Source organism: Juglans regia, chromosome 14, assembly GCF_001411555.2.
Source record: "Juglans regia cultivar Chandler chromosome 14, Walnut 2.0, whole genome shotgun sequence".
In the NCBI taxonomy this organism is placed as follows: domain Eukaryota; kingdom Viridiplantae; phylum Streptophyta; class Magnoliopsida; order Fagales; family Juglandaceae; genus Juglans; species Juglans regia.
In genome coordinates, this window is record NC_049914.1 from 14,372,814 (window position 1) to 14,400,124 (window position 27,311).

The 27,311-nt window shown below is 35.4% G+C and overlaps 1 protein-coding gene across 1 annotated transcript; it reads right to left on the bottom strand.

Annotated features, from left to right (window-relative positions):
* Positions 1–21,744: 21,744 nt before the first annotated feature.
* On the bottom strand, positions 21,745–26,275 carry LOC108990324. The gene is made up of 4 exons (XM_018964247.2): positions 26,137–26,275; positions 24,121–24,308; positions 22,029–22,177; positions 21,745–21,941 (listed from the first exon to the last, which is right to left on the bottom strand). Exons 1-4 carry the CDS (start codon positions 26,180–26,182, stop codon positions 21,854–21,856), a joined length of 471 nt encoding a protein of 156 aa, XP_018819792.1. The 5' UTR covers positions 26,183–26,275; the 3' UTR covers positions 21,745–21,853.
* Positions 26,276–27,311: the final 1,036 nt, after the last annotated feature.

A 27,311-nucleotide genomic window follows, 5' to 3' on the forward strand; every position in this document is an offset into this window, starting at 1 on the left:
ATATTTACTATAATTATATTTATAATATTGATAGTTACTAATTACTAACTTAGACTTTACTCTTTAGTATACATAATTATTAATAATGTCATACATTTTATATATGGTTAATGAATATCAAATAATTTCATTATACATAGATTATTCATACTTGCTAGCAACTTAGGTATTTAAAAAAAATTAAATTGACACCGATTAAATTGGTTTATTGGGTGAAGCCTAGATATGATAGATTCAAATTAAATATTGATGGTTGCAACCTTGGCAACCCAGGGAGCTTAGGCGCAGGAGGGGTAATTTGGGATTTGAATGGTGATATGGTGCTTTCCTTTTCTTGTTATCTTGGGGTGGGTTCTAATAATCTTCCTGAGTTGAAGGCATTATTAATAGGGCCGAAATATTGCCGTTCTTTGGGCTTGCAACATGTGGACATTGAATCTGATTCTTTGGTTTGTGTATCCTGGGTTCAGAAGAAGTGTTGTGAAGTGTGGTATTTAGAAGACTTTTGGGAGGAGGCTATGGGTTTGTTTGAAGGTGGAGATTTTGGTATAAATCATATTTATCGAGAAGGAAATGCGCCAGCTGATTATTTAGCTAAAATGGGAGCTCAAGGTTTGACCTATGTTTGGCGCTCTTTATTGAGAGTTCCAAAACATCTGAAAGGATTGCTTCACACGGATAAATTTTCATTGCCTTATCTGAGAGGCCTTTGAGTTGTTGTTCTTATTTTTTATTCTGGTTGTTAGTCTTATATTGGTGAGGTTTGGTTTTTTTTTTTTTTTTGTGGCATATTGCTTGTTGTGTATTTTTTATATGCTTGAATTATAACCAAGATATTCCTCCGCCATAAGTGAGGGTTTGTTTTTAATAAATCTAGGAAGGGGTCACTCTTGGACAAGTGGCCCTAACTCTTAAAAAAAAAAAAAAAGTATTTAAAAAGAATTACTTAATTATTTTAATTAAGTGTAAATAGTAGAGTATGTATGAATGTATGACGTATTAACTATTTACATATAATGACATAAATTATCACATGATTTATGATTTATTATTAATTGATAGCATATATTATTTTATATTTTATATGGTCAATGATAATAAATTAGATGAAAATTACATCATTAACTTCTATAATTACTATATAAAAGTAATATATTCAATTATTAAAAAAATTTTAAAAATATATATATATAGGGGTTCGGTCCAATTTTTGTAGACCCCGAGACTAGACCGAATTTCATTGCTCCATATATTTTGGGATCGAGACCAACCGGTCTAGAATTTGGTCTGGTCTGGTCCAGACCAAAAATTTCAATCTGGTCGATTTTGTCAGTCAGAACTAAAGTATTTACACCCATATGCCTTGGTACTATGTAATGGGCATGGTGTTAAGTTATTGAATACTGATAGATGCGTGAAGCCGCCAAAAGGGAAAGGGTTACCATCAAGTCAGTGTCGATAGAGTGAACTGCCGTGAACATCGTATTCGGAAGCGTAGTGAAATGTTATGATCCTGATCGTTAAAGGTTTAACCAAATTAGTGTCCAACAGTCCTAGAACATTTGGATCAATGGTTAGGTCTGTAACAAAATCTACTTTCCCATTATGCCAAGTTCTTCATGTTTTTTTTTTTTTTTTTAGAGCTTCCCCTTATGCTACTTCTATTATCTAATAATCCGACTATTGGAGAGCATCAATGACCACTTACAATATGTAAAATTTGTGTTCATGCCCTAGTTATAATGAATTCTTACTCAGCGGATGAAACCACCTTCACAATGGTCAATTCTTGCATGGGTTGAGAAATTATGGGACTGAAATCATTAGATTTGATTTCCCAATTTATTTTTATTTTCTATATTGTAATGTTTATTTTGCAATGTTTGTTGTGTCCTCCAACTCCTATTATTTTACATTTTAATTTCATTTACTAAATCACCCATAGGGAAGACATTAGTGATGGTTTGGACGAAATCTTGGTAAAGGGAAAATTTCTTCTGTAAATGTAGTTTTAGTGACAACTTGTTCCTGCCGCCAATCATTTCAACATCATCTTTTTCAAGAATGTAATCTTCTCGATTTGAGGTGAAATGGATACTTAAAACTTTGAGTATTTTAGTCATTTCACTTGTGAACATATCCACACTATGGTAGAGAATGATCGATCTATAAATTTTTTTTCCATCTCCAGGCAACACATGCCAAACCAACAGAGTCCTAGGTCGTTAACTATGCTTCCAAGAAGTAGAACATCTAGGGTTGTAATCGAGCCGAGCCGATCCAGTTTTTGGCTTGCCCAGCTCGACTCGACTCAAAATACTCTAGTTCGAGATTTTTATTTATTCTATGTTCGAGTTTGATTTGGTAAGCTAAACTCTCAACTCGAGCTCAAATTTTTTTTTTTTAATAAGATTTAATAATTAATAAATTATATAAATAAAAAATAAAAAACTCTAATATTAAATTTATACAACTAACAAGTAGAACCTCTATTGAATTATAAGATTGTTAAAATTTATAAATAATTAACATCTGTGACGCCCCCAAATTCTACTTGGGATTGGACGGACATTTGAAACGTCGAGACATGCAACACAAGGTTACCTGCTCCCGTTCATGACATATAAGATGCAATATTCCTAACATGTATCTAGCATTATGCAATATTCGCAGTGGAGAATTTTTTTCTTTAGCAATACTATGCACCAAACCGAAATATCACAAATACTTAAAACATACTTCAAACATAATGACGTACTAAACAACTGAGATCACAACACTAGTCCAAAATGGTGTTGATCAAAAGAGTGTTGGAGATTAAACACTACAAATACAAGTAGTAATGAGGTAACTACTGTACTACCATCTACGTCACACCATTGTTTAGTCGATCATTTCCAGTTGGTTGATTCTCGATTCTCCTTCAGATCCTATAACAAAATCTACCATTCGGGAGAAATTGTAGTTGGGACTACCACAGTGAAATTTGATTACAAATCTCAGCAAGTTAACAGGAAACTTATACACAGGTTAATAATGCATGCATGGTAGTAAAAGTATGAATGCATAATCAAATCATAAGTAATCATAGCATAACTTGACATACAACATAACATAACTGGCATAACTTAAACTGAAACTGAAGCTTAGCATGAACGTGACTTGAAACATAACATGAACTTAAAACATAGCATGAACGTGAACTTGGAACATAACATGGACTTGAAACATAGCATGAACGTGAACATGCATAATTTGAACATGAACTTGAACATAACTTGAACCTGAGCATGACATTAACATAAATGTGAACTTGGAACATAACGTGAACGTGAACATAACATAACATGAACTTGAAATATATTCTTGTCTCATGGGATTACCATAATTGCGTGAACGTAAACTTGAACATAACATAACGTGAAACATGACTTGAACTTAGAATCTTATTCAATAGACTTAATCATTAAAGTGACTATATGGGTACTACACAGGTCCCCTTGAGCGGTGTGTCTCTGCCTATTACCACATCACATCACAGGTTTCTATACCAGCTGTGAGTGCGTTAATATGTACTCCATAGTTGTTGTGGTCCCACGTATTCTACGTGTCACAATTGTTGTGTCTCACGTAGTGTATGCTCCACAGTTTTTGTGGCCCCATGACTTATTTGTTTGTGCCACACTTGCTGTGGACACACGTAACATAATGTATGGCTCCATTGGCATTAGTGCTTGGCGCGCTCCGGTGACCAGCTAATTAAGCCTCATTCGCAACCTGTTGACTGTACTTCGTCAACCCAGGGAATTTCACACCTATTTAGACACTCCAATGTGAACAAAGGAGTTCCACTAGCATATTACCTCATCCTAGCACTTAAGATCATGATTGACATGAATAACTTAATTGGCAAACATGATATTTCGTAACGTGACGTAACATGAACATGACATAAATGTGACATAAAAGATAAAACTCCTGACGTAGCGTAACGTGACATGAACGTAAGATGACAGACATGACATACTTTGAAACATAAATGTAACAGACAACATTTCATAACATGGTATACATGTAACAGGCAACATTTCGTAGCATAGTATACCATGTAACAGACAACATTTCTTAACATGGCATAACATGTGACAGTGAATATTATGTGATATGAAATACATGTAACAGATGACATACTTAACTTAACATGACATACTTGCAACGTATAGCAATACGTGATAGAATATCTTGTGTAACAGACGAATAATTCATGACAGAATAATTTCTATGTAACAGATAAATATGTAATGACTTGGCATGACACATATGATAACATACATACATACAGTTTAGTTCCCTTACTTATCACTCATACACATTAAACTGACAGTAAATTAAAAGCTAACTTACCTCGATCTTCACGCTTCGAGACAAAACTCAAGTGCAATCACGAGAAACTGAAAGTAGTGATTTCTAAAAATTAGAATTTAATCACTAACAATTAGGAATATGGAAAAATATCAACTTAGAGTAAAATTACTATTTTACTCTCTACGTGTGGGAAAATGACCATTTTACCCATAATTTAAAGATTTTGCATCCTAACTCCAAAAATCACCAAAATTTACTTACCTTATGTAAATTTAGTCCTAAACTCAAATATTAATTCAGAAAAATTTAAAAATAAATATAACTATTAAAACTCTATAGGGCCGAAACTTACGAAAACTATTTCCTTTTATTTTTTTTGTAATTTTTTCAAATCTCAAAACTCATGATTAAACCAAAATTTCTCTTCTAATATACTCATAACATATTCCTAAGAATAATCATGTTTTAAATCATGAACAAAAGTCATCAAAATCACTAAAACCATACTTGAACTTTTTGGTTTCTCTTCTAAGTTCAAAACAAATTTTTGTTTCTAACTTGTTTTGATCAACCTCTTGATCCATGACTTATAAAGATGTGATCTTCAAACCAAAGCATCACATGGTTTAAAAAGATGTTCTAAAATAGATCCAAGCATCAAACTCAAGATCACATGGTTAAACATCAACCAAAACATAAATTTAGCCAAGAACATCATCACTTTGGCCTAACCGAATATCTCCTTGCATAAAATTTCATATCTTCGAAAATAACATCAAATATCTTCAAAATAACATTCTAACATGTATATAAGAGGCTTAGGATCTTCCAATAAAAAAATCAAAGTCATTGGAATAATATTAAACCATAAAAGATTTAAATTTTCTCAAAACAGAAACTGTTTTTCCTCTTCCAGTTTCTAAGTTTCTAGACCTAAGAAAATATTTCACCAAAACTTTTAATCATGCAACAAATCCTATACCAATAATCATATACACATGTTAACAGTACTCCATAAAAATTTCGGATCATGATCTATTCATTAAGTTGGTCAAAAACTCCAAAATGACCTTTCTGGGGTCTAAACAACGTTTGACCAATCAAATGATCTCCAAATGGAACGAATAAGATATCCACGTAAACTAGACTCCAAAATCAACAATGTTAATGAAGGAAAATGTTCGAGAAAATACTTACAAAAGCTTCGAAACAGGCATTCAAAACAGGTACGAAAAATTGTCCGAAAGTGTCTTTTGTGTTCTATGAAGGAAAAGTGTAAAGAAGGGTTTCTTTTTGTGGAAAGTGGACTGGAGAGCCTCTTACACAAGTTATGGAAAGTGATAGGACTGAAGGAAAGGTTGAGTGTTGGCCTTTTCTTCTCATAAAAATCAGTCCAAGATCTTTTCTGAAGGTAGGGTGTAAGAGTGAAAGAGTGAGGTGGTCCTTTAGCTTTGTACCTCAAGAACCTTCTAGGCCCTTCTTGTAAAGATCTGGCCAGCCAAGTGGGGGTACAAAACTTAGCCATGAAGCAATCCTATAGTGACCAAATTCGTGGGCCTTAATGGGCCTAAACCGAATGAGTCTAAAGAGGGTTTGGGTTGCTATCAAGCCCAAATCCAATATCACTTGGCCCAATCAATTTTTCAAGGTTAACAAGGTTGGATAATGATGTTCTAACACAAATTTGAAGGATTAATAGCATGTGGAAGTGATTTAATCAAGTGATTAAACACAATGCTAGAAATCGGATTAGAAAATGTTTAGAGGCCAACTTTAGGGTTTTGGGGAAACCGTTTAGGGTTCCGATTTCAACAATGCTTTTGGGCTTTCAATTGGATTCCCACTATTTATAGTTTAACTAGGATTGAAGCCCTCTTTGATCTTGCACAATTTGATTGAGCAGATGAAACAAAGTTTTGCTTAAGTGGCATGATTTCACAGCTTGATTCCTTCAAATCCATCAAACGCTCCTCATGGTGCCAAGTGTCTAATATTATTCACCAAGTGTGGCTAAGATCTTTCCAAGTATCCAAATAATATTTCTCTAATCTAATTTGGACATTCCATACTGTGATTTTAAAACACTGCAATTGGTCCGCTTATCGAGGTTACTATTCACTCCGAAAAAGTGAATCATAAACTTCACACTAAAAATTCCTAAATATTCATATTAACCTACAGTAAAAATCTTTACCGAATTTCAACCTCGAAGTGCCCCTAAAAATAATTTCACAATTTCCAACAGACGTTTCGTTCGGAATTATGAAAATAGGCAATTGCGCCATAAAATCCTAAATAATCCACTGAGTCTAATGACGTATACACCATAATGTATTCTGACACTTCTAACCACCTCAAATAAATAAAACTCATATTTCTAGCACCATAGTAAGTGATAACACTGACTATGTTGACAGACTAAACCTATGCGATTGGTCGATTCGTAAAAACTTATGGGGTTTTTAAGAGATTCCTAAAGTCAATAGAAATTTCACCAATGAGTTTCTAGTGGGCTGTTACAATATCTAACTAATTGATATTATCCATAATAATAATATATTATATGCCTACATATATTATTAATGCATACATATAATATGATAGCATATATCTATTTCATATGTGGTTCTGACATACTAGTATATATATGAAATTATTAAATCTTATTAACTAATTATTGTACAAATTATAAAATATAGCTATGAAGTATATTCAATATATAGACATAAATAATTAGGTTCCATATTATATATTTAATTATAAAAGTACTATGCTTATATTATTAGCTAATACATATATATATATATATGTATATGTGTATATATACATAGGTGTATGTATATATTTATCAACATATGAATGAGTTTTAATTAAGTCGAGCTAACAACTCGACTTGAGCATAAACGAGTGGGCCTTAACGAGCCTTAGTCTAATCAAGTCAAGTTTTGTTATATATGTGTCATTTACTAATCAAGCGGATATCTACTTTTACTGCGAGCTTTTTTTTTCACGAATCGAGTTCGATTCAAGTTTAACCGAGCGGGCTATTGAACAAACTAATTCATTTACAGCTGGCACATCATTACGACAAGCGCGTGCACCTCACACATCACCCAAAGTGGGGTAAGAGAATAAAACGCTGCTCATCTTAGAGGTGCGTACAAATTACAATAACACACCACTCCATTAGAATCCCTAGCCTCAGATATATATAAGATGAGAAATGCTACTCCCACCGCTAGCCCCTCCCACTTGACATGGAATGCCCACGTGGTAGGAATATTAAATATTAAAAAAAATTTTGAATCATCCATTTACGTTCTTCTCTTCCAAATAATGAAACCCTTCCGCATTGTCCAAAAGGCCTTCTTCAAAATCCCAGATCCTAACCAGCCCTTCCACATCATCCACATCCCAGATCCTTCTTCAAAATCTTGGCTACAGGCCTTCTTCCACATTGTCCGAAAGGCAAGACATCCTAGTTCCTTCTTCAAAAGCGTCTTTCCTCGACATCGTATAAGGCTTCTCGCCATTCTCTCCTCCACATTGTCTCCTCCACCTCAATGGGAACATTGTCTTCTCCACATCGTCTCCTCCACATCGTCTTTCCTCCACATGGTCAATGCTAATTAAGAATCAACCCCACAAGGTGATTTTTTATAATTTTTTACCCTTTTATATTTTTGGGGTTGTGATTTCTAAATGTATTTCTACTGCGTTTATTTTTTTGAGTTATTATTATTTAGAAACTGGGTCTTGAGCTCAAATGCCCTCTTTGGCATGTGCTTCTTTATTTATTTTCTATTGCTTTTTGTGCATGTTTGCTTTTTGGATGAAAGAAATGACTTTTGACCTGTTTTTATTTTTTTCACAAATTGGACTCAATTTAATTTGTGTTCTGGGTTTGTATTTTTTAATTGAATTACATATTGTTCCTGCATACCCAGCTCAACATAGCTTAAATCAGAGTGCCCTGCCTGTAAAGCTCAATATTTTAACAAAGGTATGTGATAAATCTTGGGTACCTGTGGTCTTTATTGCTTTCTTTGAACAAAATAATTTGTAATAATACTTGGAAAAAAAAGGTTGTACTAATACATTATGGTTGAACAGTACCTCCGACTCCACTGCTTTTACGCATACTTTTTTGTGGGTGAGAATACCACAAGGGAATTAAGATATTCTCCATACAAAACCAAGTAGAGGCATGCTAGATCTCTCTCTTTTTTCCTTTCTCCAATTAGTATATTTTACTTCAATAAGAGAACTACTCTTAGCTATTATATTTTGTCTCTTTGTTGATACAAATGATTTATCTATCTTCTTATGGTTGGTAGACTTAAGGCCTGCGCCTTTCATAGATAATCTTGTAATGATATATAGGGGTTTGGAGGCTACTTTCTGTGCCAATCTGTTTCAGTGTGTGCCTTCAATTATAACCACTAATTGTACCCTCATCTAATAGACGTTGTTTTAATGAATTTTGGTTCTTTATGATTCATTTTTTAATTATAGGTTATTTGTTGGCTTATAGCTTTTTATAATTGATCTTGTAGATTCTAGGAGGGTTTTGGAGCAATTCTAGGCTTCCCTTTATATTGGTAATTGTAGTAAGGAACCATCTGACATTGTCCAGAGGGATAAATCATGCAATGGACAGTTAATCTTTCCATTATTGTCTAATAAGTGAGATGAAGTTCCATTGAATTTGAATAATTATGTTGAAAATGGGTTTGGCAAGAATGACAAATTTGAGAAATACAGTACTCCCATAGAGGGTAAAGGTGGTAGGGAAGGAGTCAAGTTTAACGATGCATTGAGTATGAATCCATCACCAAGTTCACAAATGGAGCCTAAGAGCCTTGAAGAGCAAAAGGTTGTGGAAATAGAAATGAATCAAGTGTCTCAGTCATTACCAGATACCCCTCCTTCGTTTGGTGAAACTAAGGGCTCAGATGATGAAAGCTTTTATCGAGGTAGTGTGCATGTATGGTATTAAGAGTATTAGATTTGATAATGATTTTGTAACTTATTTTACTGTTTTTTGGTATTGACCTTGTAATATTTAGGGAGAGTGTAATCAGTTCCAACAAATACATATTCGCATAGCAATACTTTAGATTTTTCCCCATTATGTTCTGTTGAAGTGTGTGTTTTGTGCTATTAAAATTTTTAGCTGGTATTGTGGCAAATAGATGCAGCATGTGATTTTGAAATTAGTATTGGAAAATTTTACTTTTCACCCAAGACGACCACCTATTTTTCAATTTAGTATTGGAAAATTTAAACCTACAAATATTTTATAGGCATGGAAAATCTGGAGGTTGGGCCACCTTTCCAGATTGACTGACCATTGGATATCAATCCGCACCCGAATAGGATTAACTGACCACGGTGGTTCACACTAACAAACGGTGCAAAATGGCATCTTGTACACATTAGTCATGTATGTTGTGTCAAATGTAATCACATCCCTGAATAATTCATACCCAACTCTATTTCGGGCGTCTGTCCAAAATATATTCTTTAACCGCAACTCATTGTCCACGTCTATCTAATAAAATCTAGATTTTTACTCTGCATATCTCAAAAATAATTACATAAAGCTTCAGCACCTCCAACCCCAAGGCGAAGCTGACGTGCTTTGTCAATGTAGGTCCGACACTCCTTTTTCCCGAATGGCACATTCTCGTAACCCTTGACCTCAACAACCACAGTTTCTGACACTCATATACCTGCTTCATCATTTATTTCAAGTCTCTTAACCACACAAGTATCAACATTCTTAAAGCATCTGACATGTCTAACAACCATACACCCTACCTTAGTCAGGGTATACTCACCTTCATTATTCAGGGACGCATTAATCCTAGCCATACACCCTACCTTTTATATTCCTCTTGGCTTCAGAATATTCGCAACCTTACTCTTGGATGTGCCTTCTCGCACACATACCAGGTAAAGCCATATGACATTCCCATCGTCATCCGGTCTAAATTTCCTTTTACACATCCCAAGGACCCAAACCCCTTCTGCTTACCATACTTCACAGAGTACAACCAAACTTCTTCGACACATGAAAATTTCATTTCAAGGTTAGGAGATTCAATGGTTTTATCACACTCATTATCTACATGTCTTACCTCATCAAACTCATTATTTCAGGTCCTACCTCATCATACACATAATTTGAATGACCTACTTCATCATACTCATATTCTGCACCTCCCATGCAAAAATCCATTGCAAGTCTAGCCTTCAAATTATCTAACAAGCTACAATCATCATTATTTGAATATGCAATTCATCATATTCAAATACTAATAAAATTTTGTTTATTAGTATTCCAAATCAATTGGCTAGTATTTAATACGCATACAATGTTATTTTTATGTGCAGAAGTTGACCAAGGCATATAAGGATGCACACTTGAAGAGTGTGCAAGTGAGAATTTCTATTTTAGGTTAAATTTTTCTGATCATTTCTCATGCACCATAATCAATACTATTTACACCTCTATATTTACTTGCACCATAACTCTTCTTGCATGCATCTCTACATATTACATGTTCTTTTTTTTTTAATAAATATATTTGCCACCATTTGAATTACAATTTATAGGAAAAATAAGAGTTTGTTCATCTTGATATTAAGGAATCAAGGCTAGCAATTTCCCAAACGTGCACAAGCATATATAGAAAAGAAAACTAAGATTGTAGAGAATAACAGAAATAGACTGCAAAGTTAATTTATCTGAACAAGATAATCAAAAGCTAGTCCTTCTAACTACCAAAAACTCAATATGCAATTTACAATCTTTTTTGCCTGCTACCTCTTTGTGCTCATAAATGAGTTAATGGCATGGAGAAGACGATATGCCTGCCTACCCAAAAAACTAGAGAGAGAGAGAGAGAGAAAGAGTACATGCTTAAGTAGAATATGTGGAATGATGAATCATGGTTTTGGAAAACCAGGGTCCACACAATTGATACAAGCTATTCCAAATTGTTTTCTTAATAGTTCAATCCACTTTTTATTTTGCATGCATCTACACACAGTCCTAAGGAATCGAAGTGACCCAAATTGGTGGGGCTAAAACAAATACAAAGAATATCATAAAAGAAGATCTAGAAATCCCCAGCAAATTATTAAATTGAACCCAATATACAGATAAGTTTGACAAGATAATCACATACACAAAACCCTAATGTAAGAGGAAATGATGGAGTGTTAATGGAATACCCACATAAATGATAACTGGGGAGCCTCGAACTCGTGGTAGCTGTGGATGCCGAAAATAGAGCTGTGGACTACAGCTTTGTATCATAAGACCACTACGCTTGGAGGCCGATGTCAGACTGGGAAACTCACATGAAGACCATTGCCTTTGGAGACCGATGTCGTTGTGGAACTCACGGAAATCAGTAAAAGTAATGAAAAGTCCTCATTTATGATTTTTTTTAAGGCCGATGTCGCTGGGGAACACACAAAAATGAGAAAAATGCAATGAAAAGTCCCCATTTATGTTTTTGTTCCTTTCCTTTTTTTTTTAAATATAATTACACGTGGCATGCCATGTCGAGCAGGAGGGGTGAGCGGTGACTGTAGAAGAACTCATATAAGATTTGCTACCCCTATAATCTTTCACTATCTCAAGTCCCCAAAAATGGGCAAAACTATGATCGATCCAATATTCCATCTATCTTACCGATTTAAAAAAAAAAAATGGAATTTTTACAACTTTAAAGTTTCATAATCGAATTGAAAGAGTGGCCCATTGCCACCTGCAAATCACAACCACCCTTGAAAACCATCCGGCGACTTCTTCCCCCCATAACTAAAAATCTCCACCTTATCTTTATTTTAGCCCCAGCATGAAAGCCACTCTAATTTCCAAGGAAGAGTGGACCTTTCACGATACCTCACGTGATGGATCTTCGATTCCCGAATATTTCTCTTATTATAAGAGTCGGCCTCCATTATCAAAAGATCAAGAGGATGATGAAGTAGGTCTCTTCAACAACTAGTTCAAAGCAAAAGAGTGAGTGCCGCCCAATCCACCATGGTTCGCAACCTTGGATTTTAAAATCACAATTCCAGGTGGTGCCCCTCTTAGTTTATCCACGAAAATGGAGAATGGTAGGGATCCTTTAGTCTCATATCCGATATTTTAGAGTAATACTATACAACACACTCACATCCCACTTTCATCTTCCTATGTAAGATGTAGCACATTTATTACTATTAAATGATAAAAAATATTCAATAAAGGATCATCTAATGGTAATAAATGTGTCACATCTTACATATTGGGATGAAAGTGAATGGTAATATGGTGTATATAATTTTTTGATATTTTATTTTATTTTCTTTTGACGCAGTAGAAGTTGTAATGGAAAAACCCCTACTTTATTAATATAAACTAGTAGGACGACATAAGCAAGGCACACGCCAGATTTCTCAATACAAATTGTTGGAGTTGCAAAAACAAGAAAAATGATGTTTTCAAAATACAAACTGAAATTAAATCACCTACATGGCGAGTAGAAGTATAGTCATGAGTTATATCAATATATACAGACTAATGATTTCCAAGGTTATGCTAGAATAAGTTAAGTTATAAGTTACACTAATATATGCTAGATCAATGGTTTTCAACTTATGCTAGAACTAGCTGACCTTCGTGGTGATTAGGTGGCCAAATCCACCACATAGGTGGCCCCTTTCGGGCCACCTCATGGCTATCGAGGGCGTCTCACTTTTTCCCTTTGTTTTCAATTTTTTAATAATAAAAATGATTTTTTATGATAAGAATTAGTTTTTTTAATTAGTTTTATTTCTTTAAAAGACTATAGAGGACACATGACAGATTGTAATTGGGCCACGTGTTTCTCATAAATGTTGATGGACCAAAAACTTGATGAATGGACCTATTTGAAAAACGTACAAGGAGCTAATCCAAGTCAAGTATAGCATAAGAGGGTTGTGTGACGAAATTCCCCTTGTTAATTTCAGCCTAGTTTTATTAGTTAAATTTTTGTATGCATAAACATGTCTGTAACGCCCCAATGGAAGGCCCAAACCACATGGCCTATACTCCAAAATGACTAGTCAATGATACAATTGGAGCTCCATTAGAACCTTATAAAGAGCAAGAACTTCTCCTTCCCAAGCAATGTGGGATCCCATACATCCACCTACCCTTATCCATATCATATGGGGTATCATAATCTACCCCCCTTAAATTCCCGACGTCCTCATTGGGCCTGTCCATTGTAGGTGGCACAGCTCAAGTCCCACATTTCTTGGTTGGGATAGGCTCTGATACCATTTGTAACGCCCCAATGAAAGGCCCAAACCACATGGCCTATACTCCAAAATGACTAGTCAATGATATAATTGGAACCCCATTAGAAACTTATAAAGAGCAAGAACTTCTCCTTCCCAAGCAATGTGGGATCCCATACACCACCTACCCTTATCCATATCATATGGGGTATCACAATGTCATTTCCAACAAAATGTTGCAATATCCTTAGCGATCATTGTGGAAAAGGAAAGTACTCTCTCTCCAAGTAAGCACCATAGAGAGTAAAAGTGCACGCCATCCCGATGAGTACCAAGGAGGCAAAGTTCTCACGTCCCAAGCGAGCACCCTGGAGAGAAAACGTGCACACCCTTATCTGAGTACCATCAAGAGCAAAAGTGCTCGCCACCTCTGTGGGTGCCATGAAATAGCATGGAATTCGTCACCTCTGCAAGCGTCACACGAAGGGAAAGTGGTTGCTAGGCGAACACCTTGGAGAGCAAAAGTGTTCATCACCTCGAAGAGCATCGTGTGATGCAAAGTGCTCACCCCCAAACGAGCACCATTGAGAGAAAATGGCCCCTAGGTGAGCACCATAAAGAGCAAAAGCGATCGCCTCCAAGCAAGCATCATGGAGAAATAAAGTGCTCTCTACCTCGGCAAGAATCGTTCATAGGGAAAGCGCTCGCCCAATAAAAGTGCTCTCTCTCCAAGCCAGTACTATGGAGAGCAAGAGTGCTTACCACCTTGGTGAGCATAATGGAGAGTAAAAGTACTCAACACCAAGATCAGCACCAAGGAGAGCAAAAATACTTGCCACCTCGGTGAGCACAATGAAGAGTAAAAATACTCACAGCCCACCAGAAATTCAAAGGAGGAATTTTTTTAGGCTTTAGAAATCTCGTGAAAACCCTAAACTTTTCACCAATCGACCCAATTACGTAGGTTTTAGTTTGTCAGCACAGTTAGTGTTTAATCACTTGATTAAATCGCTTCCACATGCTATTAACCACTCAAATTCATTTTTTTACATCCTTATTTATTATTTTAAAACTTTTTAATATTATTAGGCCAAAAAAACTTAAATTTGGATTTCATAGCGACCCAAACCCCAACCAAACCCCATTGAAACCCTAAATGGCGGCCCATTTAGTTAAGGCCCACAAAATTGAGTCACCAAGGACAGGCTTGTGGATAAAGTTTTCCTTATGTCATGGCAGCCCTATCATTGTCCAAAGCAGGTCCAAATAGTGCTTGATGGGAACGCCAAAAGCCACCTCACCCCTCCCTCTCACAAGGCAGCTGCTAGCAAAAAACTATGGGCTGGTTTTGCCCCTAATTTTGCTTGACAGCCCATCACTCAAAGTGTCATTCATACCCCTCCTATCACTCCCTCCAGATTTTTAATAGGCTTCCATGTCCATTCTTATTGCATCTGGTTACTTATCAATCCTTTTCTTGGAGAGAAAACCAGAGAAGCTCTTGGGTAGATTTTCTAGCTTACTTTGATAGACTTTTTTGAAGTTGTTGTATGTATTTTCTCACAAAGTTACATTCACAAAAGTTGTTCCTCTTCTAGTTTAGTTTTTGTTGATATTTTTATGTTGATTTTAATGGTCATTTGTGGGTTAAAAGTTGTTTTAAGAATGAAGAGATCATTTTGGGCGATAGTCCGGACAGTGTGATATTTTGATTATTTTGACCAAGTTATTGGCAAGATCTTGGTCTGATTGTTTTATGGAGTATAGTTAACATGCTAATATATTAGTTGGACTAATATTCATTGCATGTTATAAGTTTTTTATGAGGTTTTTACTTAGATCTAAAAAGTTAAAAACTAGAAGGTTGAAAACAAATTTTGTTTTGACTAAGCTTGAATCTTTTGTTGTGAAAGCATGCTCCAATGGCTATAATATTCACATGTGATGTTCCTAAGATTTTTTAATTACATGTTAGGATATTATTTTAAGGATTTATGGTGTTCTTTTTAAAGATATGAATTTTTATGCATGAAGGAGTTCATATAGGTCACATGTTTGAGGTTTTTGAATAGATATATGTTTCGATTCAAATTTTATCATGTGATCTTAAGTTTAATGCTTAGAACTATTCTAGGACTTGATTTTTAATCATATGATTTTTTATTTATTTCAGATCAAAGGGTTTGATCAAAAACCAAACCACAGATTCGGAAAAGTTATATTTTTGTAATTTTTGTGGTTTTGGATTGATGATTCAAAGCATGATAGTTCTTAGGAGTGTGTTATGAATGTATTGTAAATATGTTACTGAACTTTTGGAATTCTTGGAGTTGTTTTGAAAAGAGATAAAACCTTGGGAACCAAGGGTTGTTCTTAAGGTTAAAAACTTGAAGTTTTGGATTGAAGAGATTTGTGATTTTTGTGATGTAATTTTTGTTGTTGTTTTAGTATGTTATTTAAACATAGAATATGATTTTGTATGTTGCAATATTTCATTTTAAGCATAAGAAATGAGACTTGATAAAATTGTAACAAAAATCAAGAGATTTGGCCTAGGCATGATTGACCTAGTTGTGATGTGTTTTAAATTTTTCTAACTAGATATTTAGATTTAGGACAAAATTTACATTAGGAATGTAGATTTTGTTGAGTTTTGGAGTTATGATATAAAATCTTTAAGTTGAGGATAAAATGATCATTTTTCCACATTAGAGGGGTAAAATGGTGATTTTATTTTAAGCCAGTATTTTTATGTTTCTAAACTGTTAGTGAGAAGTTTCTAGTGTTTAAAAATCTCGACTTATAGTTTTCCATATTTCACTCTTTTAATTCGCCACTCAACGATCACTGTAAGTTAGCTTCTAACTTACTATTAGATTACTGTGTATGTGTGTTGGTAAGAAAACAATTTTATATGTTCTTATGTTATTACATATGACATGCTATGCCATGTCACTTCATGTATTTCTGTTACACATTTTCTCATGTCATGAAATGTTTATTTGTTACACATTTTCTCATTTCACAAAATGTTTATCTGTTATAGATTATATATATCACGAAATGTTTATCTGTTACACATTATATTCTATTAGGCAATTTTTATCTTTTATACATTATATTTTGTCGTAAAATAATTATATGTTACATGTTATGCCATATCACGAATCTCTTGTCTATTACACATTATGCCATGTCATTTATCTCACATACATGTCATGTTACGTTATGTTAGGTCATTTGTCATTTCATTTCATGTCAGATTATGTCTAGAGTATAGAGTGTGTTTCGAAAATAATTTTCCATGTCAAGTGAAGTCTATTTATGTTTATCATTACTCTAAGTGCTAGGATGAAATAATATCCAAGTGAAACTCTTTTGTTCATGCTGGAGTGTCTAAACTAGTGTGAAATCCTCTGAGTTGACAAAATAAAGTAACAAGCTTCGAATAGGGCCTAACTAACTGGTCACCGAAGTAAAGTCAGGCACTAATGCCGATGGTGCCTCCCCACACGTTCATTTTCATGTTATAAGTACTCGTGCTGGTGCAAATACCTGTCATGAGATACGTACATATTACGTTTTCCATAGCAGGTGCATATACTTGTAAACTGGTAGTATGTTAACGCACTCAAAGCTAGTGCAGATACCTATGTTGTGATGCGGTATCAGAAGAAACACACGACTTAAGGTGAATCGTATAGCACCCATATGGTCACTTTTATTAATCATGTTTAATTATTGAACAAAATTTCAAGTTCATGTTATTTCACGTTCAAACTCATGTTATTTTACGTTCGAGCTCATTTATTTCACGTTCAGTTCAAGCTCAAGTTCACGTCATGTCAAGTTCACAAGTTCAGTCCATGTTCAAGTTCCTTTCATGCCAGTTCAAGTCATGTCAATACATGCCATGTCAATTGTCAAGTCACGTCAAGCTCATTTATGATCATGTTATGCATTCATATTTTTACTGTCATGCATGCATCTTTAAATTGTCACTTAAGTTCTTTATTAATTTGCTGAGGTTTGTACTCAAATCTCATCGTGGTAGTCTCAACTATCATTCCTCCCAAAATGGTAGACGATGTGTTAGGACCAGGAGATGCAAGAGAAGATGGCCGACTGGAGATGGTCGATTAGGCAGTGTAGGCACAACGCAAAACTCATAGCCTCCATGCATCGATTCATATATAGCGTTATGGCGTCCCTGATCGAGTTGCGCGAGCCACTCGACAGCGCAACTCGACAGATTAGCCTAGTAGATGATTTAGTTTATGCATGTACTTAAGAAGCTTTGTCTCCCGAACTTTTGTGATTACAAACCTTTTGGATTTTTTTTTTTTTTTTTGTAATCATGAACATCTATCATTTTAATGTTTATATATTATGTTTCAAAATTGTTGGGATATATCTCATTTGGTGAATAGTATTGCTCAAGAAAAAAATTAACTACTGTGAGTATTGCATACTGCTGGATGTATATTAGGTGCATTTCATATTTAAATGTCATGAACGGGGCAGGTAACCTTGTATTGCATGTCTCAGCGCTTAAGAATCTGTCCGATCCTAAGCGGAATCTATAAGCGTCACACTCACCACCAAGACCAACCAAGGAGAGTAAAAGTGCTTGCCAGGAGAGCATCATGCCCAAGCTAGCACCATGGAGAGCAAAAGTTCTCGCCCCCAAATGAGCATAATGGAGAGAAAGAGTATTCATTACCTTGGTGAGCACAATGGGAAGAAAAAGTTCTCACACCTCGAACGTGCACCTTAGAGAACAAAAGTGTCCACTACCTCAACGAGTATAATGGAGAACAAAAGTGCTCACCACCCCAAAGAGCACCATGAGAAGCAAAATGCTCCTCACCCCAGCAAAATGGTCCATCCTTGAGTCGAGAAGACCCATGGCAACATCCAACCAGTGACCCACATCGATATCATGGTCCATCACTTGATCTGTCTGGACATATGGCGGCAATGTGGTCTATCAAGACATATGGCGGCACTTTGGTCCATCTGTGTCGTGGGTTGATATGTTGATATTGCAACATTCGATCTAGACCCACTTCGACGCCATGGTCCATCTCTGCCATAGGTTGATAAAGCTGTGCCATGTGTCACTAGTTGAATGTCGATCAGCTAGTTTGATTTGGATCAAGGGTATTTATATTTAATTTGGTATATTGTATGGATATTTTATCTCATCCAAATATGTAACAGAGGTATTTTAACCTAATTAGAGATTTGTAGCAAGGGCACTTTGGTCATATCAATATATTTAGCAGGGATTTTAGTTCAACTTGAGATCCATAGAACGAAATTTTGGTTTAAATCATCACATAAATTCCTAAAAAAAAAAATCTCTTTTTTATATATAGATATGTACCTTAAAAAAAACCAAAAAAAAAAAACGTGAGATGCTCGTGTCTTTGCCGTCGGAAACCGATCATTGTTGCTTTTAGGGGTGAAAACCGACCCCTTCGGTTCGGTTCTTGGGCAAAACCGACGCCAACCAACAGGTAATTTGCGGGGAGAAACACCGGCCGAAACCGATCGACGAGGAGGAGAAACACCGGCCGAAACCGTTGCTTCCTTTCTCTATCGGTTCACGGTCGGTTCCCGGACCGAGCTTCCTCTGAGAGAGTAGAGAGAGATTGTTGCAGAGGAGAGAGAGAGAGAGAGGATGAGAGCTGGTAAGAACGCGAGGAAGAAGACGCGAGGAAGAAGATGAAGCTATTTTGAAACGACACCGTTTGGTTTAAACGAAACGGCGTCGTTCTACTTAATTTTTTTTTTAAATCGTTATAAATTAAACGACGCCGTTTGGTTTAATACCAAACGGCGTCGTTCTACTTATGTTTAAAACACAACTAAGGCTTAAAACGACGCCGTTCCGCTTAAACTTAAGTAGAACGGCGTCGTTTTAAGTTTAAAATATATATAAAAGGAAATAGTTTATTTAGTCGGTCGGTTCAGCGGTTTTAATTTGGTTCGAACCGACGCCGAACCGGCCGATATCGGTTTTCTCTATTTTATGCCGCACGCCGACCGGTTCCCTGCCGGTTCCGAGCTCCGGCGGCCGGTCTGAGTCGGTCTAGGTCGGTTTTTCGATTTTTTGTACAGCCCTAGTTGCTTTAGGGACGGGGAACACATGCTTCCCCATTCCCCAGGACCCCATGCATAAAATTAATTCCAACGAGGGGACCGCTCGTTATTGCTTCTCTCCCCACGTGAGTAGCATGAGACCATGAGAAACATTAATGGCCAACCCGTCCAATGTAAGATCTTGTCTGTTCGAACTTCGAAAATAATGATAATCCATTTTACGGCATCTAATTGGAAGGATCCTACGTCCCCACGTTATTTATTTGAAATTTCTGAACACATGTAAATTCACATGAGCATTTAATATTATAATTACCTATTTTAAATTTGGTAATCCGATCCAATAAATAAAAAATTAGAGAGAATTACATTTGTAATAAAGAGCATGTACTGCTGAATAAATTTTTAAATTAAAAATTTTTTTTCATTATTTACTATTCATCATCTCATATTCGATACTTTATAAAAAAATCATCATATCTTTTGAAAAAAATTATAGATATAAAATATAAAAGTAAATAATAACTAAATGATAGAATTCCTCTTTGAAATTGTTGGCATGACACATGTTGACAAGGCACGGATATTGAAAAGAGAAATGTAGGTGCTAAAAAATTGCATGGAAATTGTCTCAATATTTAAAATTAGCAAATTATATGTACATTATGTAACAGATCTTGACGAGTTCAAGAAATAATTATATTATTCAAATAATATAAACAGTAAGTGCCAAAATAAATTTCCAAAATTGTTTTAATTTAATTTGAAATTTTTAGTTTTTAATTTGTAAGCCTCTTTTTTGAAGTTTTATTTTTATTTTTTAAAAATTTTATTATTAATTTTATTATTTTTAGGGCTTTCTTTTTCCATTTTTAAGTTTTTTTCAACTTCGGTTGATTTCTTTTTAATTTTGATTGCTATTTATTTTTGTTTCTAGTTGTATTGATCTTTATTTTTTTAAGTTTTATATTTTTTTTTTTCCTAACTTGGCATGCCGATTAGGTTTAAAAAAAAACCCTTAGTGCACATTTCTAACACATCTGCTATGAAATAGAATGAACACTTTCAAATTCCGTCTATACATGTCATTTTATTTTCCAAAAACACATTACATCGAGACATATTTGTGAATTTATTTTTATGAAATTCGATTGTATTTAAAAATTGTGCAAAGTCCAGGAAACTATGGATGAATGTACTAAGAATAAAGTTATATTGGTCTCAGCTGCCTTGAAGAAGCTAGAAACATGTTACCTTTAAAATCATTGTTGTGAATTATGCCTTTAGGAATGTGGTAATTGATTTATCACTTTCCTATCAGAAAATGCATTGATCAAGTTACATTACAAAGAGAGGAACACTTCCAACCAAAAGAACAAAACAATATACTGTTGGATTATTTCAAATATTCCCTTCAATTTGACTTTGACTTCTTTTGAATTTTTCCTTCAATGTGATTTTTTGTTAGTTCCACATTGAAAAGACAAGTAAACTTTTAGTGGTTTATAAGTGAATGAGTTTCACAATACATAAATTGGAATATAAGGATAGACACACAATAGTAATGTCACCTAGTGCGAAGCACTGACCACACACGCGCACGAAGCATAGACACACTTCGCACTTATTTCATCTTTTTTTACGTTATTATTAACTGTCAAATGACAGCTATTTCATACCTTTCTGATAGAAACCGTTTTATCTAAATTCAAATAAAACATTACAACTACTGCTATTACATTTGTTTGTTCTAAGATTAGTGTTCGGAATTTACAATCTACACAATATATAAACAATGTTGTATCCTGAGGACAAATTGCTAGATTCTCTTTTGCAGAACTCAATTTCGTGAGTGGGAGGCAATATTTGTCTAAAGATTAACAATCGCCTCACTATTTTGCCATTTTCAATCTCTGTTTCTATTTGTTTTTAACATATACATCACCGTTGATTTGAAGAACAGAAATACTTACTAGAAACAAAGACCCAAAAAATGAAGCATCTCGTATCTTGAATGTCAACCAATGTTAATATCTTTCTACAATTCGTCGAGGATAAGGGCTTCTTAATTAAAAACACCAAGATCTTAGAACTAGTAGCTTAACTTCCCACGACCAGCACAAGTACTACAGGATCGGGCAGAAGAACACTTTGTACAGTAGCTCCATTTCTTGGGAAGCCTGGAACAGTCCAATTCAGTTATGTTCAGTTCAGTGGATTAGTTCAAGCTTGAGAGAGAGAGAGGAGAGAGAGAAGACAAGATATACCCTGCTGTGTATCGAGTAGCCATATTTTTTGCTGCCAGTCTTGCCCTCTCTGCACTGTCCTCAGACAATTTCTTAAGCACAAACCCTTCACCTTTGCATTCGGAGCATATACCAGAACCGCCACAATCTTCACAAACTTTCATAGGTATCTGCATAGGAAAAAAGAATTTCAGTGATACAAATAACTCTGGCATGGAGAAAAGAGCAGCTCCAGGTTAACAAGGGGATGTAGTTAATACTGTATTCGGTCCATTATATGTCTTTGTATAATGTTTGTGTTTGAAAGCAATTAATACATAAAATAATATACGGTGCAAGTTTTGGGGTTTCCAAAAGACATTCTTACCATAAGGAAGCACAACTGAAAAAAAGGGTGGAAGAGAGAGAACAAAAAATGGAAGCAAAGGTCTCAAAATAAGATTTCAGGAAGACCAAAAAAATTCAATTTATGCAAAAAATGAAACATGATTTTCTTGCCCAAAGTCTATGGTTTTTAAGCTAACTAAAATGTTCTTGGCAAATCTTCTTAAAATAAATGAACAATAGTCCAGAAGAAACAGCCTCTTTTAATCTATCTATGACAAAGAGCCCTTTATTGGTCATTCATGAGTTTTGAACAGCCTTGTTGATTCATTTTAAATTTTTCTTTCATTTGTAACCATTTGACTAAGATTCGAATTCTTGTGTTTTTTTTTTTTTCCCTGATGGAGGTCGGGAGATTCAATAGCATCCAGGAGAGAATGCATAACAGATGACATTTACCATTACACTAATGATACAAATACTGGAAAAAAAAAATAAAGCACTTTTTGATTCCTTGCTGAAAGCTCATGCTTATATGAGATAAGCGGTATGTCACTGCATGTATCGTATCAACATGGTAGAATGCAACTGGAATAAATTGGATATCAGGATTTCATTTAATATCTAGGCTTAAATGGTCTTATGTAACACACTTATTTATCTCTGCAATTCCTCGGTAAGACTTTCTATAGATATGCAATTGTATTGAGGTTATGTAGCCTCTGGCATTTATGGTCATGGACATAGCCCACTATATCCATAGTATACTAGCATCTCTTTAAACTCGGTGAAGACTTGTAGTGGACATGAGTTCAAAAGTCAATGGAAGTGTTTTGAAATAATTTAACTAGAAGGGCAAAGCATGGATTGGAGCACAGATAAAACCCAAGACAGTTGAATACAGAGCACAGGTTGAAGTGAAAATCATACAGAAGCTAGATTGGACCCGCATTCTTGGCTTTAGAGAAAATTGCACACACAAACCCAAGGAATGTACACACAAAGGAGGATACAGCACACTTTGGTGTCTGGATTGCATATTTATTGATCGGAAATGGAAGAGTGTGCTGGCCATTGAAAAGCCTACACTAGCACTAAAAAGGTGTCCGCAGGAAGAGGGGGGAGGAAAGGGGACCTTTGGGACTCTGGGAGGCATACATCAAGACTTGGAAAGAGAAAAATAGGGTGGTGAGCATTGACAGCTGAATCGTATGGCAGTATGTGAGAACACTACGCAGTGGAAAGGAAACAGATTTTCTGGAGGATGACAAATCAGCAGCCAGTGAGTCCAACAGTTCATGGTTTGTCCGGAAAGAAGTACAAACTTGGGAAATTGCTGAAAGTGCATCGCAGTGGCTTCAATTAAAAAGAGGAGTTGAATGTTGAGCATAGTAGTACTGGTACATGCAAGCATGTGGGTGTCCAAAGTTTGATGTTGCCCTGAGCTCTATAAACCAGTGCCACAAAGACTATTGGTCAAACATGTTGCCTGAGAAACTGGCTGTGTTGTGTGAGACTAGGAAAAAATATATCATACTTTCGTCACTGTAATTTCCATATATAAAAACTTTAGTGGGTACATTATAAACATATTGAGATTGACAAGAAAGGTGTGACCATTTAGACCTAGTTCTTGTGGACTTGAGCTGCTATAGTGAAACTCGTTAATATCTTATATTTCCTTCACAGTTTTTTCCCTTCTTTACTCATTATAATTTCTCAAACATGCAATGCTCTTCCTTAAAGTATATCAAATAAATTTTACATGCCGCTGTAAGTTAATTATCACCTCAGGTGTCTCAGAAGCCTTAGTTCGCCTTACAAGAAAGGTAGCTGCTGCACCCACAACTGTGGCAGCAATTGCCACAGAGGCAGCTGTTTCTGGTAGAGCAGAAGATACCGTTAATGTTTTTCTTCCTGGTTCTTGTGACTTTCCATCTCTCAACGGGCAAGAATTATGCTTGAAATCCCTAATCGCTTTGAACAACAAAAATAAGATAAGCGCAAGCAAGCATCAATTCAATCACATTCGACTTCTATTATACAGTAGTAAAACATCGATAGAACCATAAATGAAGATCTTCAGCCTATAAAAATAAGAGTAATGCTACATACAGTCGTGGAATGCGCAAAAGCTGTGCAGTCGCTTTGAAAAAGAGTGGGGTCTACTATTAAAAAATTAATTTATTTTCATGTGGGTCCCATATTTATTCACTTTTTTCAAAGCAACTGCACGGCGCTTGCACACTCACGACTGCAAGTAACATTTCTCTAAAAATAATAATGTCTCTTCCAATAATTGGAGAAAAATTGTTTTCCAAAATTTAGTTTCTTTATTAGTTGATTTGCTGATGCATTTAAAAGTTTGTCATTTTCGAATTAACCGGCATATATGGGTCACAACAGGTATCCATTGGACAAAAGGTAAACTCCAGCATTTAATCCAAAAATCTCACTTATAGTTGCCATACAATTTCATTGATATTGAAGCATTATTAATCAGGGAACACAAATGACCCAAAGCACAATCTTGGTGGTTCAAACTTGGGAAAACAGCAGATCAGAAAAATTGGAAAGAAAAGAACTAGAAGGCTGCCTTTTTCATCATCTGCAATGCACCATTTTCATGATGGACACTACCAATATCTTGTAATAGAGCCCCCTTTAGATACTAACAAATATACCCCATGTTTTGTTATTAGTTAATACTGATCTTGGACTTCATCAGCCGGAAGTGAGCAGCGAAGTTTTTCTCAGCCAATGTTTTCAATCCAGCTATCATATTACAATTAAGATGCCTCATGACAGTTTAACATTTGTTTTCTAATCATTGGCTCATCGTTGTGACTTGTATGGATTGTTTATGAGTGGTTTCTGTTTTGCAAAACTATAATAAGATACCATCACAGATCAGCAAGCAAGAAATCAGGTGAATTCAATCCACCAGAGCCTAAAATAGAACTGTAAACCGAAATTTGCTAACTAATAAGTACAGAAATGTGATTTCTTCGGTGCCACCACCTCCAATATTTTATGTGTATAACTTGATGACAAAAGTTACAGAATTTTCCTATCCACCAAAGGTATAAACCCGAAGTGCAATCCCTAAATGTTTAGCTAAAGGCAGTCACTTCACGCATCAAATCACAGAAAGCTCATTGAAGCGCTCGACTTCAACCAGCATCAATGCTCCCTGTATCCATGGTTTCCCTCAACACCCACAACAACTCTTAACAGGTTTTAAAATCACAGACATGAAACCATCTTTACATTAATTAGGGATCCATTACAACAGAAACCTTCCTCCATAAAGATCACAATTAATGAATGAATAGGGGGTTTCACCAAATCAACAGGAACCCACTTCCAAATGTTCCTCAAATGCATATACACACCCATCAACAACCCCGTACTAAAGCCACCATAGCTCGATCTGCAATGGGCATTTTCCATTATGGCCATCTCATTTTCTCTCACAACTGTATTAATTAGGGAGTGTTGGTACCTATTCATCAAAAGCACATAAACCAACTACTGCTGCCATTTTTATTTATCAAGTTTCAAAGGGCATCTTCTTTTAATTGCTATATGTTTAGTCTCATAATTGTAACGCATGCCCATCAACTACCTTCAGTAAGTTTCACTACCTACATACCAAAAGAGCATATAACGAGAAAAATATTACAAATAAATGCCCATTACAACTGGTAGAGAGAGGAAATAACTAAAATGAATTTGAATTTTTGAACCCTTTTTTTTCTTTTGAAATTTTGTATGCAAAAGGAGAAAGATGGAGTTATCTTACTCTTAGAAAAGGAGGGAAAGGAGAGGGCGTGCAGAGCGTGCTCCATTTAAGGTGATTTCTTATCTTAAAAGTTCCCGCATTGTTAATACTTGGTTCCCTTATCTCGGCAGCTGGGAACTGGGAATGGTTACAGACTTGCGGTTAGTTTCAAGCCCTCGTTCGTACAAATAATTCCGTAGTTGCCATTAAAATTATATCCGTACGAGCCTTGCGCTACGAATCGGATACATGATTTAGATCCCCTGCATCTATGAAGTATGAAAGATGACTTATCGGATATTCGTACTCAGTCAAACGTGGCAGTGTGGCACACTTCCATTGGATAGTGGTATTAATTTTATTATTATTAAAATATAATATCAATTTTTTTTTTTAAATTGGCAATGATAATTTTGCTACATAAAGACCAAAAATACCATTTATCATCTTCTATCAAGCATGAGACAAGTGACAAATAATCGAGGTGAAAATTGAATCGACTGATTCTTTATTTGTATAAAATCGGCCGGCTGTTTAATGGGGAGAAAATCGACAGGATCAGCTCCAACTAGTTTCCGGTCAGTTCAACGATTTTCAAACTGTTTTGGATGGCACGATGAGAATGAAAGAGATGGGTGGTGCGATGAGAGAGAGCGAATGGTTGGACCGAATAGAAGGCGGTAGAGTGAGATCGGTGTGTGGTTGCAACGTGAGAGAGAGAGAGAGATGGGCCAGCAAAGCAAGTTGCATAAAAGAGCAGAGAGAGAGAGAGACGGTGTGTGAGACTTGAGACTAAGAGGAAATGAAATGAAGAAGATGGGAGGGGAAGACTGGGTTAAACTCTAACCCAAAACGATGTGGTTTGGTCCATTAAACCAAACCACGTCGTTTCTTATTATCATTCTTTTTTCTAAAACTTAGTTATAGAACGACGCCGTTTGATTTAATACATTATTTCTTTATTTTTCTAAAATGACGTCATTTAATTCACTTAAATTAAACGACATCGTTTTATACAAAGATAAAATAAAATATATATTATATCGGTCGGTTCACTGGTTTGAAAACAGTTCAAACCAGAACCTAACGGTTTCTAACATTTTCTACTGTCGACCGATCAATTCTCCACAAGTCTCAGCCTTTTACAGACTCCGACGATCGGTTCCGATTAGTGATAGTCAATTTCTGTACACTAT

What these genes read in the sequence shown, in the direction of transcription:
- LOC108990324 (XM_018964247.2), bottom strand. Translation starts at nt 26,182, where the DNA reads ATGGAGCACGCTCTGCACGCCCTCTCCTTTCCCTCCTTTTCTAAGA. An exon ending in CTTTCCCTCCTTTTCTAAGA is followed by an intron (nt 24,309 to 26,136) that starts GTAAGATAACTC and finishes TGTTGTTCAAAG; the next exon opens with CGATTAGGGATTTCAAGCAT. An exon ending in GCTACTCGATACACAGCAGG is followed by an intron (nt 21,942 to 22,028) that starts GTATATCTTGTC and finishes GGACTGTTCCAG; the next exon opens with GCTTCCCAAGAAATGGAGCT.